Source organism: Phaenicophaeus curvirostris, unplaced genomic scaffold (assembly GCF_032191515.1).
Source record: "Phaenicophaeus curvirostris isolate KB17595 unplaced genomic scaffold, BPBGC_Pcur_1.0 scaffold_46, whole genome shotgun sequence".
NCBI lineage: Eukaryota > Metazoa > Chordata > Aves > Cuculiformes > Cuculidae > Phaenicophaeus > Phaenicophaeus curvirostris.
This window is the reverse complement of record NW_027206669.1, coordinates 1297727-1315791: the sequence shown is the minus strand read 5'-3', so window position 1 is coordinate 1315791 and position 18065 is coordinate 1297727. Positions and strand designations below refer to the sequence as shown.

The 18065-nt window shown below is 38.2% G+C and overlaps 1 protein-coding gene across 1 annotated transcript in view; it reads left to right on the top strand.

The window, feature by feature from the left end:
• LOC138733924 (cilia- and flagella-associated protein 43-like) overlaps positions 1-18065 on the top strand; it is a 58587-nt gene that overhangs the window by 38208 nt on the left and 2314 nt on the right. The window contains 19 exon segments of the mRNA XM_069881442.1: positions 517-594; positions 1325-1450; positions 1903-2007; positions 2763-2879; positions 3690-3899; positions 5587-5793; positions 6565-6654; positions 7421-7498; positions 8333-8458; positions 8946-9065; positions 9147-9254; positions 10336-10422; positions 10724-10812; positions 11184-11391; positions 12311-12423; positions 13140-13296; positions 14114-14278; positions 16087-16167; positions 17459-17612. Of these exon segments, the coding sequence (XP_069737543.1) occupies positions 517-594; positions 1325-1450; positions 1903-2007; positions 2763-2879; positions 3690-3899; positions 5587-5793; positions 6565-6654; positions 7421-7498; positions 8333-8458; positions 8946-9065; positions 9147-9254; positions 10336-10422; positions 10724-10812; positions 11184-11391; positions 12311-12423; positions 13140-13296; positions 14114-14278; positions 16087-16167; positions 17459-17612 (2419 nt within the window).

The window sequence follows — 18065 nt, the reverse complement described above, 5'->3', positions numbered from 1 at the left end:
GTTAAGGTTGAGGTGAGTATGATGTGGAACCAAAGTTTTTTAAGAGTAAAAGTTCATCAAAGATCTAATAGTGTGCAGAGAGGGGATTTAGTGCTTTGTGAGTCTGGAAATTGCTATATTAATGTTAGCATAGATAATTTTTTTCCTCAGAAATATGAATTATGGGTGGTAGCAGGTTCTTTTTGTTATGAACCAGAGCTGTATATATTCTCCAGCTTCTGGGGCTCAATGATAAGATGAAATATCATTGCTTTCTGTGTGATCTCAGGAGTGACTTTCTTTCTTTCCTTATTTTAAGCTCTGTTTCTGTATAACCAGTTTACAGTGTGAACTGGGTGTACAATCATTTTTCTTTTTAGCAGTTCTAAGAATCAACCTATTGAATTAAGCTTATGTCTATTTCAGTTATTAATCCCTTCTGAGTTTTGTTTTCTGTACAGATAATGTTCCTTTAGATCACTTCAGTCGTTTCCTGGGTTATTTTTTATTTTCAAAAATATATCTGTTGTATGTCAGGTCATTAGAGAAGAGACTGAGAGGTTTGCTAACCAGAAGAAAGAGCTGCAAATGGGAATTAAAAAGCTGCATGAAACTGTGAGTTTCTTACAAGTGTAATGGCTTAGCTTACAGTTTTGTTTACATGTACACTTCCTTTACAACTATCAGCTCTAGTGCTTAGTTACATTTCTGTCATAAACACTGAGCAGACAGGTAATAGAGAGATTTGTCTCTTCAGGGACAGCGTGCTGAACCTGTCAGGAACAACTGTCTGGTTCTGAGGTTCCTTTGCTCCAACTAAAAAATTTGTACCACCCTTATATCTTGAGCAATCTATCCCCTCAGCAGGCTAGTTTCTGCTGGTCTAACAGCCTTCCGTTATAGAAACTGTCATCCTCTCCTCTTCCTTCTCCAGTTTGTTTTCCAGTTGCTCAGCTCCCAGCATATCCTGCTGCATGGGGCTGTTCCTCCCCAGATGCAGGATTTTGCATTTCCCTTTGTTGAACTGCATGAGATAGATAAAAACTTTTGAAAGTTCTCAGAACTAAAGAATGAACAATTCCATGCTACAGATTCTTAGAAAGTATGCACAACTCCACATATAACATCCAAATGAGCTTTAAGGGAAGGATGAAATATATTCACATAGTAGTCTCTGTCACTAGGTACAGGCAGCACGTTCTACCAATTACCATGAAGCAGTTAAAAGTGGAGGCAATTAAAATGATTTTCTCTGTTATCAAGTTCCACAGTGTTAAAACCAGTGTTTCCTCTATTCACATTCGAATTACTTTTTATTCCTTATACTTATTTTTTAAAAAAACAGATTCAGAAAATGATGCATGAAAATGAACTGGTGCCAGACATTGAGAAACTGGAGCAGCAGGAGTTCAACCTGGATGTAGAAGAACAGGAAAGAGCACAAGAAAAGGCTGAAGAAGAAGTGGCCAGGGTATGATAGAGTGGAAAGAGAACATTTTAAAACTAGCAGTGAAAAGGAGAAGCAATAACTGAAGAATAGAAGATGATCTCAAAGTTGTTCACTGTTGAGAAGCAGGAAAGCGTAAAAGTATTTTAAGTCACTTTTTGAAGCAGGTGAATCTGCTAATGCAGATATTGCCAGTTGGAATATGATCTATGCCAGAAACTGTAAATCTGACACTGTGACCTTGGGTACAGCGCTGCTTAAGTTCTGGAATGCTTTTCTTCACATATGAAATGACACCTTTCAGTAGCAGTAGTATGCAATATCATTTTTGGAGAAGATAGCTGCAGTAGTCTAAGATTATGAAATACGGGTAATTCATTTAATCTGCCAGGTTTGTTTCAACAACTCAATACAAATTGCCTATATCTTGTTGGTTTGCACCACATGTCATTATTTTCTTTTCTGTATCTTGAAAGGTGAGGAAGGAGATTGAAATGGAGAATTTAGCCAACTGCTATTTGCAGAGTGTCATCAAACATGAGTGCTGGGATCCAGTGTGTGTAAAAGGACGTGCTGTTAAGGTAACCATCACTTTCTAACTCACTTACTGCAGTAGTTTATTGATTCCTTAAGGTACTGAAACAAAATAAATAGAAGTATAACACATTTCTGGTTTGCTTATGGTATGAGGAAAAAAACCACTTCTTTCCAGGGCTCATGCAAATCTTTCATTCTGTTGATTTTGACCGAGCCTGGCTGATTTTGCCTTTTAAAGTGGATAAATGTGCTAATAAGCAAATAAGTAACTCCTTAGTTCCTAGATACTAGAGAATATCTTCATGCAGTGTTGCTAAACGGAGAAGGTAAATATTATATTTCTGTGTTGGGTCAGTAGGACTTCTGCAACACAGAATGTAAAAGCAAAATTTAACCCTGATTTAGCCTATTTTAAACAGAGGGATATTAGTCAAACTAGTGATACTAGATTATCTCAAGGGTGGTTAAAGACCGAGTAATTTTACCAAAAATCTTGTCCTGGTTGAATTCTGTGAATAAAGAGGACATAGCCAGAGGTTATTTAAAAAAAAAAATAAATAAAGGCAGCAAATTTTAAACCAACCATTTTTACTACCAAAAAGGCAAGTGGTTTTTTTCTGACTCCTATATTCTTGCTGGATTGTCTACATTAATTGATCATCAATATTATTTCTGATTTTAAGAAGCCTCTGTAACTATTTAGCATTCAGTTTTTGGACAAATGAATTAACAGATGTGTTCTGAAGAAGTTTTTACCTTGGGTGTTTTTGTTTTCTAAAAAAAAAATATAATTGAACAGTGCTTCCATATAGCTTCTGAAGTGAAAAATTATCCAATGAAGGAACGTACTGAAGAAGAACTGAAAATTCTGGAGAAAGTTCTCCAGTTAAAGAAGATTGAGACAGCTGATGATGAGGTACAATCCCTTTGAAGTACTGCATATAGGCATTTCAGATCAGAATGCTCTGAGTTGGCATCTTAACCCCTTTTTTACATAGACACATTTCTTGGGTCCGTTTTCGCTGTAGAAATACTTCCCTAAAAATTTGAAGATATTCGTAAAGATGAAATGTTGTGGTTTTACTTAGAACAAATGCATTAGTATTGAAGAATCACAGAAGAGCTGAGGTTAGATAAGCCATTTGGAAGTCATCTACTCCAGCCCACCTAGAACAATTTACTCAGCTCCATGTCCAGTCAGGTTTGGAATATCTCCAAGGATGGAGGATTCCATAACCTCTATAGGCTACCTTCTCCCATGTTTGACAACCTTCAGAGGAAATGTGTTTCATTATATTTAAGTTGGATGTTCTGTATTTTGATGTATAACCATTTCCTTTCAATCTGTCACCGACACCGCTGAGAAGAGTCTGGCTCTGTTGTCCTTACTCCTCAGGTTTTCATATGTGTTATTAAACACCACCCCCCAAGCCTTCTCCTTCTTGAGGCTAAACAATCCCAGCACGCTCAGCTTCTTTTCACATATTAGGTGCTTCAAACCCTTAATTGTATTAGTGGCCTATCGCTGGGTTTGCTCCGGAATGCCCGTGTCTTTCTTGTACTGGGGATCCTACAACTGGGCCAAATACTCTGTATATGTTCACTTCAACTTGTGGGTTTTTGATCACTGGGCTTAATTGCAGAATATGATCTCTAGAATTTTTTCATACGTGTGCCACTGGTTCGTATACAAAATTAACACAGTTGTCATGTTTGTGATATTCAGGCTCAGAAGAAAAATCCTGAGACTGAGTCTGAGACTGTATTACCTGAGGAAGAATGAGAGAAGACAGAAGACGTAACGGCTGATGATAATGCATCTTCCTGCCTGATTGGAAGTCTGAGCTCTCAGTATGGTGGAGATACATCTATCCTGTACCACCAACTGGACTTGCACAGTAGGGAGCAGAAAGTCAATCAGATAGTGTTATTAAAGGTGATGTCTTTTCAAGTTTGTATTACTGTAGTGGCACTGCCACACCTTTGGGTTCTCATAGCAGTCACAGACGCTCAGATTTTGGGTGTACTGACACTGCAATGGAGAGTTGCACAGGCCACTGTGTTACAGATAAATGCACATCGTGCAGCAAAGCACCACGTGGATTTGCCAGCTCAGGTGTGGAAGAAAAACGTTTTTATGAAATTGGTTACCCAATTTGAGAGTATTTCTATTTGTCCTCTGGTGTTTGTATAGCTGGCTTGCACAGCTCAGCATGCCTGTGGAAACGTGACCTCTTTCCATACTATTTGCTGCTGAATGAAAGTTCAGCTGTATCCTCACACCATTTCATTTCTTTACAGTCTTATCAGCCCTTCATTTGGAGCCTTCAGTGTTTCTGTTATTTAATATTCTTTACTATCCGACTCTCCCTTCTCTTACCCTGGCCTGTTTATTAAGCAGTAAACATGCTACATAAAAGGCTTCTTATGAAGATGATCTGCAAGGGCAGAAGTGGTTAAACAACAGTAAAGCATTGCCTCATCAGAGCTCTTTAAGGCTACAACTGGTAGCAGAGCTCAACAGTTATGCGTTGTAATACATAAAATCTAGTAGATACACTAGTTTTTAAAGCAGATGGGGAAGAAACACAAGGAGCAATTTTAGATGTAAGTTTGGATGTAACGAGATCTTTCTACTGTGTGGCTTTCAAGATGCATACGATATATCTAATAGCAGACAAGTCTGCTGTGTTCTTGGCCAGTGCAGTGAATTTGCTGAGAGTTAGATAGGTAGCTGACAAACACTTGAGCACAGCCTTTTGTCTCCCAGCAACACTTTATGTTATCTGCCATCCTGCCTTACTACATCATAACTTATTATTGTATTAGAAACCAATGAAATAATCATGGCCACAAAAATATTTATTGTAATACAAATTGCAGACAGCTAAAGCATCTCAAAATGTAAAATCTGGTGATAGAACTGAAATCCTTTCCATGTTTCATTTTATTAAATTGATGTAGTAGGAGACACACATAGTTTTCTCTCTTAATATTCTATTCTGCTTGGTTGAGGTCAATTCTGTAGGCTAAAGGAAGAATTTAAGCACCGAGAATATATGATTTTTAAAATCATTGTAAGGTCTTAGCTGTTTTAAAAAAATAGTTTACGACTTTTGTTTATTTATTTAATGAGGGAATTTTTCTTACATATGCCAGGCAGAAAATCACATAAAAGCATTATTGAAACTGCAGGATGAATCACTTAAAAATCAGGAAAATATGTCCTTAGCGTGTATGTCCCTTAAAAGTATGCCCCTCTACCTGTGATTTACAGTCTCTAGATTTATAGGTCATGTGTTTTTTTTCTTTGAGGCCCCTTCTTTCAGCCAAAGAATTCAAAAACAAGCAAATAGAATTTTCTATCCAGTGTTTGCAGCAATATGCAGCAATAAAAATTTCTATGCGGGGAAAAAAACCCCACGAATGATAGTTTGCCCACCTCTATTTAACAAAGCTTGAGCTCTGCCTATATGATTTTCATTAAAGGGCTTTACCAGTTTATCTCCCTGTCACACATACAATTACACACATTTATGGTTTTGATGGCTTGAGGAGTGGTCCCATAATCATGGATGGATGTGACCTGTGCCATATTGCTGTTTCCCTTTTTGGTATTTCAGGACATCATTTACAAACTGAAAACTGCTTTTAATAAGGAATTTGACATAGTTGCACAACAAAAGGAGCAGGAGATAGAACGAGTGAAAGAAAGAAACCTGAGGATCCGAGAAATCTTGGAACAACTTGATCTGCAGTTGGAAGTGTGGGAGCCAGCTCTTACAGATGATGAGATACCAGAGCGAGCACTCACAGTTCAGGATTCAGAGGTGTTTGAAAAATGAATCTTTCTCTTTCACCTACTCAAATATATTTATTTAATTCCTGTCATTGCCAGACATTGAAAAGCTGAAAACAGATGTGTCTGTGTACTTAAAATCATCTTTTTGTCTCTTTTGCTTCCCTTCACTCTTTAGGGAGAAAACTTATAATAAGTCAATCCAAAATGAATAAGATGTATACAATCTTAATTCGTTGATGTTAAGTTTTTAATTGGCTATAAATTAGGTAGATATTCCCCCTGTTCCTGAGTGTAAGATTCAAGCCAGGCTTGGAGGGTTTACTTCCATAGATAAGGGTTTCTCTGTTTATTCTGAGCACCATTTTGAGACTAAGTAGTTTTAGACTAAGTGTGTGGGTACTAAACCGTGCTTAGTACTGTAATTATAAATTGAAATGATAATTTATAAAGAAGCACCATGCTTCTTATACAATATATTCCACCAATCTCATGCTCTTTTGGTCAGTCTTTCCCAATTCTCTCTGTTCTCTCACCAGTTCGTGTTATTCACTGTCAGAAAAGGTATGCAAGAAATACAACTAATCTCAACAAAAATGATGGTAGTTTCTATTTTAGCATTTTTAAATATGCTTTCAGGGGTGTTCGAAAGAACAATGTCCTCTTGAGGAGTATTATCATGGAGCAGAGATACAAAAAGCATCAAGAATTAGTATTGCCCCTCTTTCCAAAGGTTCTTAGTCTGCATGTGATCACATTTGGAGAGAAGAACCCTGATATGACCCTCATTTTCTTCCTTCAGATTAAAGTTGAAAAATACTTGACTCAAGAAGAGAGAGAGAAAGCAGAAATGCTGGCTAAGCTTGAAATGGAAAGACGTCTTGCTGAGAAGGTACTTAAAGTAGTTTCCTTTTTTACTGTGTAGGCCTTTGTCTCTGGTCAGGCTTATTTAGTTAATGCTGCACTGAAATATTCCAGTCATGTAGCATGGGAGAATAAAGTGTAAATGGTAGGTAATGATGATGTGTGCCTTTTCCTTCTTATTATCGTTTACAATTGGAACTACCTAGACCAGCCGGGGGGAGAAAAGATTTAGTATTAGGCTCAACATTTTCTAAAAAAAATGGCAGTTAAAAATACTCTATCAGGTGACTAGGGATTAGATAAATTTCTAAATGCATGCTGCTGCTCAAGAGAGAGCTTTCTGCTTTATCTGTGTTTGTTAACTGAGCGACCTGTGCTCTTCAGGGATAAGGCAAGGGTGTTGTAATGCTTTCCTCTGGCTTTAAAACGCATCTGTGCAGAACCTAAAATGGTTCGGTTCCCAAAAGAGATGCTCAATGAGACAATAACACAATAGCCTCCTTCACCCTAGCCTACCAACTGCACAGGAGTAGTCTATACCTGTGTATTCTTTTCTAGAATGCCAGAATGGCAGTTTGAGTAAGTTATTTGGTACGTGAACATCCGTCCACCAGAAAAAACTCTGAGACTTTCATCATGTTTCACAGGCATCACCGAAGTGCATTAATCTACTAGTGACACACCGTATAATTGTACAGATGATCTAGATGTGAACTACCCTATTATCCCTCTCAAAACTTCCAATTACTACACTTCCTTTTGCAAACAAAAATATTTTTTGTGGTTGTTTGCAGGACAATGACAGACTGCGTGCTCTTAATGACATGATGGGTGGAGTCCTAGAAGTCAAAAAGGAAGACGTCTTGAAGATGGTGAGCTGTGTTTCTGCCATATCATTTAGGTGGTTTGTGGGCTTTTAGAGGACGTGTGAAATTCAACTAGCAAATATTTCAAACCTAAGTGATAGGAGAAAGTCAGAGACTTGTAGAATTGCATTAAACCTACATAGACTCTGTAAGAGACCACACACTGGACTCAAAAGAGACCACAGAGTTCTAGTGCCTGCATATGACTTATCCATAACACCTGTCCCTGTCACAGTGGAATACTGCAGGAACATAATCTGGTATTACCATTATAACAACTGGTGGAGGAAGAGCCTGTTTTCCATCACTGTGATCTCACAGAAAAATACTGTATTCCATTTTAACTCAGCCAATATAGGTAGTACACAAGTAAAGAAAGGAACAAATGTGAAATGTCACAGAAAAAGAGTACGGCAGGACCAAGCATTTTCCCTGGAATTGATCTCTTTTGGAAAATTAGGGCTCCACTTAGAAGTATACGTTAGCATGGAGTTAGATTTGGGTTACCTTTTTGAGTTAGATTTTTTTCTGAAGCAGAAAACGTGAGGTATCTAGTATCTACAGCAGTATGTTTGAGTACAAAATACTTGTCCTTTACAAGATCCAGCAGTGAATTCCTATAAGCAATTGAGAGAGAATAGCACAATATGTGTCACCAAAATTACTGTGCAAGTGACAGACCAGAGAAACAGAATATATAGGTAACTTAGACTTAAGTCTTGTACCTTATTTACCACTAAGGAATACCTTTAACTCATCTTGAGATGTGCTAGAGTTTGTTAGTGTGCAGATGGGGACTTAATGTTGCTTTTGAAACATATTTGTCTTTAATTCTTCCAGGATATTCCTCCACCTCCTTTTCTGTCCAAGCCTGAGCATCTTTGGAATGAAGAAGAAAAGAGAATATTTAGAGAATATGAGATAAAAGTCAAGGAACTGAATGAAGAAAAAGAGGAATATAGAAGGGTAAATTAAAATGAGAAAAGGAGTGGTTTTGTTAACATGCTCATCACCAGAGTTTCAGGAGCTACTTCTGAAAATGCTAATACACAGAATAAATGGAGAACAAGTGAAGAACAAAGATCATGTGGCATATGAAAGAAGTCCTAGCTTAGACTAGACAATCTCTACTTATACCAAGTAATACAAGCCAAAGCCTGTGGCATCTCACAGACAGTAACTTTCCTTCACAAATGTACCAGTATTCCTAAAATTTTTTTCAGGTTCCATTCCCAGAGTTGCTGATGCCATACGCAAATGATACAACTCTTTTTATTCTTCGAAGTCATATTTGGACAACATAACTCGGTAGCCTGGCAGCACCTCCTTCCAAACAAATAATTTCTGGGACCTTTTGGCTAAAGGATACAATTCCATATTTTCATTCTACAATATCTGAGCTTCTTTGTTCTTCTAGATGTGATATTGCTGCTCTTGTCCTTCCCTTCTCCAGGCACTGGAAGATGAACTGAAGAAACTTAAAGCTTCCATCCAGGAAACAACACGAAATTTTGATGAGATTGTGTGTAAACTCTCTGAAAGGAAAGTGAAATCAGAGATGGTCGTCTACCAGGTATTGCAGAGAACATTGATTTTTCTTCTCTGTCACTGTGCATCAGGAAAGTTAACATTTTTTAATACAATCATTTTACAGGAAGAACTCAAAATAGTCAATCTTGTTTACGCTTTACTGTTGGATGAGGAGTTGGACACTAGAAAAGCTGGACTTCATAATTTTCTTGTGAAAAAGGAGAAAGAAAAAGTAAGTAGTCATTTAGAATGCTGTTCTTAGGAAAAGTGTAATATTTACAAAACATTTTCTTGTGAGGACTGCTCTTTCCAAATAAAAATTTTGCTGTAGATTATTTTCTGACAATTTACAGGGTCACTGATATATTTTTCAACTTGTACAGGTGACATACTTTATAAATACATATGTTTTTTAATAGATATACTCATTTTGGTTCAGCTGGAGTTGTTTGGTAAAATTCTATGCATTCAGAAGGGCATGCTGCTAATGGTTGTTATATATAGTATTTTTCAGTATCCAGTGTCAAGCTGGAAGCAGCAACTATGATGCTTTTATGACATGAATGTAATGCCATCACGTTTTTCACTGAAGTGAGGGCCATGCTGACTTGTGTTTGCCAGTTCAAAGCATAGACAGAGGTTGCTTTTGAGTATCTGACACACATACCCTTGAGCACAAAGTGTTTATAATCTTATTGACCAATTTAGTCTCCTGAAGTGTTTACCCATCCCTGCCAAATCATATAAAAAAAAAAAATTCTAACTCTTCCCATAGGTAGATCTTTTGGTCCATACAAACTGTGAAATACAGGAGAAGGATCTCCCCAGCAGAGTAGAGGCATTTAACAGCCTCAGTAAGACGTAGTATCCTGACAGGTAGCAGAACTATGTTATGACGAAAGGGAAGCTGCATTCTCAAATTAAAACACTCCATTGAACAGCATTTGTGAATTTTTGCACTGTGTTACCTGTGATGATGTGAAAGGAAAAGGAAATCTTTGTGCAAGTGAAAACAACTATCAACAAAGGTCCTTACATTCAGATTTTAATATGAAGACTTGTAAGCATTTGTATATTTCTTCCACAAATTTCTTACTGTCTTAAGCAGGGGACTAATTTAATTTCACACCTGCTCACCCATTAGCAGTATCTACAATTAACCTGCAGAAGAAGGCATTGACTTGTTAGTGAAAACAGCTCACATGTTTTTCTCTAGAAATAAGAAAGCGTCAGCTTCATCAGTGTAAATGAGTGGCTGCTTGGTGCTTCTGCTGGGTGAGTTTCATTCCTGAAATGTTTTGGTTTTGCTATAGGACAAGACTACGAAAACACTCCAGACTACAGAACATAAAATTGTGGCTTACATGGACACCTATGAAAATGCAATAGTTGAAGAGAAGGTGAGACTCTTGACAAACACAAGGAGGTTCACAAATTAAAAAGTTAATGCTGTGTCTTGATAACAAGAAGAATGTACTTCACTGTGAGCATGGGATGAGTTCTGGTCAACTTGCTGATTGCTGAAATTCAGTTGTAAAGGAGAGTATGTGCAGAGAAAAATTAATGAAGTATCCCGGATTCCTGTGATGCTTGACAGTGCTTGGAAGAGCACCATGTTCTATATTTCTAAGGTATGAGCAGGTTAATGCTTTTTTAAAAATAACGTTTTGGTAACAAGAAAGCTTTCTGTTTCCCTCCTAGAAACTGGAATGTGGTTTTACAAAGGAGTTTGCTGACCTACCTGCTGATCTCCTTAATGAGCTTTCCCAACTTTACAAACGTCGACCAGAGTAAGATCCTCCTGATGCCATCTGCTTAAATATTGGTGTTTCTTGGGAGTCAAGAATGAGAATGCTATTTATTTCAATGGTCAAAATTATTTTGATAATCAGTGGGCTGCCTGCTTTTTATTGGCTATTTAACAATTGCTTTTTTGAGTACTTATATTTCCTCATTCACCCCCCACAATCTATTTTAAATGCAATCTAAATAATCATGAGGTTTCAAAAACATATATTCTTATTTTGTGTAAGATGCAGTCTTACCTATTTGTTCTTTGCTAGGAACTTGAAAGAATGAAATGTTCATAGTTGTTTTTGCACTTCTTTTGTGCAAGAGATAATAAAAAGTAAATATTTTATGTACTCTATATGTGCACTAGGGCCCCAGTGACAGAAATGGCCTTTGACACTGCAAACCCGTATGGCAATTGTTCAGGCTCAGCTGAAGATTACAAACATGCACGTACCCTGTTAAGGAAATCCATGGATGAACTGGATAGTCCTGAGTACATGCCTAATGGCTTAGACCCATCTATATGGGAACGCTTTTGTCTAGCTAGAAGAAATAAAATGGAAACTGAGGAGCTGGTATGTAAAATTCTTTATTTTTCCAGTATACTTCTTGATATTTTCGGATCTGATAGTTCTACGGAGTTCAAGTGCAGGGTCAAGGTAATGGTGAAACAACAATGCAGCACACACACAAGCTGCATTTGAGTTTGAAGGTTGCTTCTGACCACATTCAGTTCAGAATAATAGAAATGCTATGAAGGGAAATGGGATCTAGTTCTCCTTCACAGGAAAAATTAGCATATTAATGTGAATGGATTTTATCAGAATGATTATGATTTTGGTGTGGTTTCATTACAAAAAAAAAAAAAAATTACCTTTCCTCTGTCCATACCAAAAAAAATATTAAGGCATTCGGTTTTCATCATCTGTTGGAGTTGTTCTCTCCCTTTATCAGTCTACATTTGCAGCCATGCATTCCCATATTGTTTTAGAATGTCAAGAGCAATTCCTAACAGATGGTGTGGAAAAGTTCTAGCAAGCTGTTTGTTCAGCTTAAAAGTGTGAAGGTGTAAATCTCAGTTTTCCAGAGACAGAGATACATGAGCTTTGAGCAAAAGATATACAGATTTCCTTTCATGTGAATAAAATACGTGTAAATGAATAAATTATTTTCTGAGCAGTGTATAAAGATGCCCCAACACTGGAAACATTCAAGGTCAGGTTGGATGGGACTCTGATATCGAGTTGAAGATGTCCGTGCTCACTGCAGGGGGGTTGGACTAGCTATCTTCATGATCCCTTCCAGGGCAACCATTCTATGATTCTATGATTGTAACCTCCTTGTCCATGTGCTGAGATTCTCAAAATACCAGGCTATGTATTTATACATATGTTTGTCTTCTTAAGAACTTGTCTTCTCTGTTCTTGAAGAGTCTTGCCCTGCCATACTGACAAAGTTGAAAAAATTCAGAATGTCACAATATTGCTTGCTTAGGTGAAACAGAAAGACCGAACACTGGCAGAGATGCAGGCCTTTCTCCAGAGAAGAATGGATGACGATGAGAAGATTAAGTCAGAACTAGAAGGCATTTTCCAAGAACTTAGATGGTATTTTTTTTTCTTTTCCTATATTTTGCTATATTTTACTACTCTACCGACACAGAGCTGAAAGTTACATACAAAATTATGCAGTGGTGTTCTCCAACACTCTTTTCTCTAGGATCCATCCTAGAGACCTACAATATTTCTGAAATGAGGTGCGATTGCACCACATGTGAGCAGGCCAAACCAAAAATTTTCACAGAAAGGGTCATTGGGCACTGGCAGAGGCTGCCCAGGGAGGGGGTTGAGTCCCCTTCCCTGGAGGGGTTTAAGGGACGGGTGGACGAGGCGCTGAGGGACATGGGTTAGTGATTGATGGGAATGGTTGGACTCGATGATCCGATGGGTCTCTTCCAATCTGGTTATTCTATGATTCTATAATTCTAAATCTGGGGATAAATTATACAAGAAAAAGGGTGCTGGCTGGAGTCTTCTCCATATCCTTCTCAGTTGTTATTAAAACTTCTGTTCAGTAACAGACACCTTCTCTCAGAACATGAGCTGGAGTATGTCAAACTGAATCAGTGGTTGAAAACTTCATGTATGGAAATAAGTTGCAAATTCTGTAGTCGCTTTGGGCGCAAGTACAAGACAGGCTCTTAAAGAGTAACCCCTACATGAAAATACCTCTCACCAGTAATAAATAAAAACATTCTGAGAATCATAGGAGGATTTATGCAAACCTGTTGAAATCACTAACTTCTTGTTTTCTGCCATTATAGGGTGCAGGAAGAGAAGAAGAAATTTCAAAGGAATTTGACTGTCCAGTTTTTGCTAAAGCAAGGACAGGTGGAATTGGAAAGTACTGGGATCCCAGACTACAGTGATGCCATTCTCATTAATAGGAGTGTTATTGAAGAACTGAATTCCTCTATCATGGTAATTTGCATTATCTGAAGGAAATCTAAGCTTTTTAAACAAATGTATTGTCCTTCAGGGGCTCTGCTTTTTCTCCAGTTTGACATCTAGTTTCAATTCATTACTACACACCAGGAGGCTCAATTGTAATCAAGAAGCTATTAAGGATTCCGTAATGTCTCTTATCACGATGTACAGATTGCAATATAGATTGCTTTCTTGATGTTTGATCAATATAATTCAGACCAATAAAATGGCAACAGTTTTTAGACACACCATCACTTACACACGCTGTAAACAGAAAATGCTAATCCAGTCTGAAAACTCCCTCAAGGCAAAGGCACAGTTAAGAAGCATTTGAACAGTAGCTTACATTAAGATTTAAAAAATAATACACTTTTTTATGTAAGGTGAAAATGGTGATGCTACTTAAAACAGTGCTTCATACTCCCATTAAAAGGTTCTTTTCTTAGGCATTCTAGCTGTACAAAAACTGCTACTGGACAAAGCCTTCAGCAATGACTGCAGAATACCTTATAGAGGGCTGATTTGTATTCTGTAGAGCTAAAATGCCTTCATGTTCAAAAGACAGAAAGGTGGAGAGAGAGGTTAGCTGTAATTTTCTCCATCTCCTCCTCTGATCTAAGGCTGTGGCACAGAGCATAAAAGGGAAAAAATTCTACAAAAGATAACCATCTGGAGCAAAGTCTAGAAAGAGACTGCAGTATAGCACGTTCTTCTTACTAAAATTATAACTTTGGAAGCTTGTCCAACTTGTTGCAAATAATTATTCCATAATTTGCAAAATATGTTAATGAAGATTAATCTATTTTTTCAGGCTCAAGGAAGAAAAAAGATTGCTAGCATGGTGGAATGTAAAGACTTCTCTAAAGTGATATTTCATCTGGAATGGGAGCACAAGAAAATGAGAATGCAGACAGAAGATCTGGAACAGAAGGCTCGGGATATAGCAACGCTATCTATTTCAAAAGACCGCCAGCTAGTGAGTTACTTTCTTTATATTTTGACCACAGAAAATTTTGCTGGCTATACCTGTAAGATCATTTATACCTCTTAAGTCCCTTACTCCTATGGAGAAACCTGATGCCCACTAAGTCAACAATTTAGTTTTCAGAGTAAAGTTTTATTCTTGAGAGTGATCAGTGATGCGGCTGTTTGGTATGTTCAGCTGTAAACAAAGGCAAAATTAGCCCTAACTCTCGTTGTTTCAAAATCGGCACCGAGATTAAGGAATGAGGATTTTGCAGCCTCAGAAGACAGATCCTTTAAATAAAAGACTATAACTTCCTTTAAAGTGAAAGGTCTGAGGTGCTCCCATCTGGTATCTCACTGGGCTTTGAACAAGCCCAGCTGGCAGGCCAAAAACTGTAGGAAAAGGTAAGAGCCAAGGATACCAGTGGGAGAGGAGAGGATGAAGCCAGCTTGTAGGGGAAGCCTGAGCATATTGCAGTATGGGATATAGAGGACTGCAAGGAAAGCTGATGGTTTTGTTGTGCTAAGGTGAGGGGCATAAAGGTTTGGAGTAAGAGTTGTTGGAGGATGGGTAAGCTATGGATATTGCAGTGGGGAGAGCTATAAAGCACAGAGAAAATGAAGAATGTTGGAGGGCAAGTAAGGATATTGCAATTCAATCAAAAGATTAAAAGAAAATCCTAAACACCTGTTTTAGTCAGGCTTCATTTTGCTGCCCTCCAAACTGCTTGTTCACTTCTGAATCAGAGCCAAGGGACTTTCTGTAACTGCCACCCACAAAACAGCCTTCCAAAGAGGTGATGTGACAACACACTGAAAAGTTCTTGTAGCAAATTAGTCACCAGTGTTGCTGTTATGTGTTAGCTTTTAAACTTCATTTTAACTGATGAGCAGAACTGTTGCTCTTTAGAGAGTTAGGCTTGCCCGTAACAAAGGCAAATACCAGTTTAATCAGAATTTGAATGCTTTGAGGGGCTTGACTTCACTCTCTGAGTAGAAATGTGGGGCTAGCAGGAAAGACAAGGCAACAGAGACCCCAACAACAAGAATAGAAAGAAAGGTGGCTTATATAAACGGCGACAGAGTGGGACAAAACCCAGAGACCACCTGGAATAAGGACTATTTGTGAAGCAGTGAGTGAAAGCAGTTTTGTGCTGAAGGTCTGCTGGGCCTTTCCTGTTTCTCCTTTTCTGACCAGAGCAGTTCACAAAATTTTACATGTCACTTCGGTGGGACAGTATCCTGAAAGGATAGATCTACATCTACAAAAACCTTTTTACTGCCCATTATGGGTTACACAGGCTGTTTATCCTTTGTCAATCGATAAAGGGATATTTTAGTAGCAGTGTGCTGAAGAAACACATCTTTAATAACTTCTGTGCAACCTGAATTACTATGCAGATACAAGAACAATAAAACAGAACTACGGAGAAACCACTCAAAAGAAAACAATCACTTTCCTCTCTGGTCTAAACACAGACTGTATAGCACCTTGGCCTCCAGCTGTGTTAGGTTAGACTACCTTATAAGCAAAAATGTAGCTGAGGTTTTTGGATCAACTCACAACAAATTAGGTTGGTCTTGGTTTCATTAACACATAATAGATAACATTATTTTTAACAGCTCTACAGTCTAGTAGTCACACAGCATCCAAGAATATATTTACCATGTCCATTTATGATCATTAGTAAAACTTTCCAATGTGCAGACTTCTAGTTTTTTGAGTTTTGCAATGTATGATTGTCTTTACAAAATTATGAAATGGTTAAGAACAAACAGGCTTAATGAGATGGCTTCTTTCTGCTTTTAATTCTTCAGTTCCTAAGTATGATGAACTACGACACCCACATCACCCACCAGATTTCAGCGATGGAGCAGAGTCTTGGCATCATGGATAAGGTAAATCCTAAGAGAACCACCACGTCTGAGAGGCACATTTTTAGTTTAAATGCAAGTCCTCTCCTTCATTAGCAAGAGGTGTTGGTAAGAAATAACTGCAACTGATACAGGCATAATGACTCTTCAGCTAACTCAAGGACTGCTGGAGCATAGCCAGAACAGCACACACAGGTGAATATATATCTCAGAATCATAGAATAGTTTGGGTTGGAAGGGATCTTAAAGATCATCCAGTTCCAACCCCTCTGCCATGGGCTCATGTCAAGCTTCTCATCAACCTGCACCCCCGAGTCCTTCTCTGCGGGGCATCTCTCAATCACATCATCCCCCATCCTGTACTGAAATCAGGGATTGCCCCGGCCCAGCTGCAGGATCTTGCACTTGGCCTTGTAGAACCTCATGAGGTTTGCGTAGGCCCACTGCTCCGGCCTGTCCAGGTATTTATTCATTAATAATCGCCTTTCAGTAGTTTTTTCAGCTTGTGCTGAGCTGTCTAGAGCAGCAGTTCTCTAGAGTCTTTCGAAGCAGTCTGCATTCATTGATTGCTGCATAGATCAACCCTATGGAGAGAAATCTACTTGCTTTGTTACCGGAATTAAATGCTTTCCTTCCTGATCCGAATGCAGATCTGCTTAACACTTTTTGCACAGCTTTGCCTATAAAAGTCACTCTTCCATTTCTAATGAAGCATTCTTCCAAATCTTCACTCCTTACTGTGTCTCTCCAGGAGTGCCAGCCTGTTCATAATACCACTGCCCCTCTGTTTTCAAAATAACACAGACACAACAATCTGATTTGCTGGCTCTCTCATCTATTTCAATATTCAGATGACGATTATCCTTGATTTTAAGTGATTCCACTGGATTTTCTCCAGGTTGCTGTAGCTGGCATCAGCCTCCTCATCCTCTTCAAGCTTCAATATTTGTGTTGTCACCTTACAGCCCATCTGACAGCTTCAGCACAACAACCCTTTTTTCAGCAGCTCAGAGCAGCCAAGAGAATGTTCTCAGCTCACACATTCCATTGACTTTCTTTGCTCTCTTTGCCTTTCAAGTTTTATCTTTAATATATCTCTTACCCTGACCTCTTGTCAGCTCCTTAATCAGAACTTTACAAAGCATATTGAAATATTTGTGAAAGACAAAGTAAAGCCAAAATGTGCTACTAGTTACATCCAAATACGCAAAAGTTTACTGAGGTACAAGGAAGTCATTAAGATTATAGGTTTCCATCATAAGTATGTCTTTTGTATAATCTCATATGTTTTCTGTATTCATTTGGGAACGGACAGCTGCACAAGAAGAACGTGAAGAAACGTCAGAAAAGAATTAAAGAGTTGGAAAAGTGCATCAGTTTAGAAGAGCAAGCAAACTACAACCTCAGCCTGCAGCTGAAAGAAATGCTTGTCTCTGTCTCAGAAAGGAGGCACATCTTTGAGGCAGCTGGTGAGTCACAATTTAAGTTACAAGCAAAGAACGTTCAGAAGATATTGCCAAGGCCAGATGGTCCTGTTCTCCATCAGCATCAGCTAAGGGACAAGGAGCACCTACTTCTTATTTTATGTGCACTACTAGTAGTACTTTTTCTACCACAATGTTTACTTAAGAGCATGCCCTTGTAACCAAAGTTAATTGACTAAATTGCTGAAACTATTTATAGTCATTAATACCTTCAGTAGGCAACAGGGCATCATTCTTTCACTTCTTTCCACCCATTCAAGGGAATAGAGGAAGTAAGGTGAAGGGTATTCACCATTGGTAAAACTGTAGAGATCTTTCCCGTAGCAAAAGATTTTCAAAACTGTGGGTACTTGCTAGAAACTAAAGGAAGCATTCCAGTGCCTTTTGAATTTTTCTGCTTTATTCAGAACTGTAAAGACTCTTCAGCCGAACTGTGAG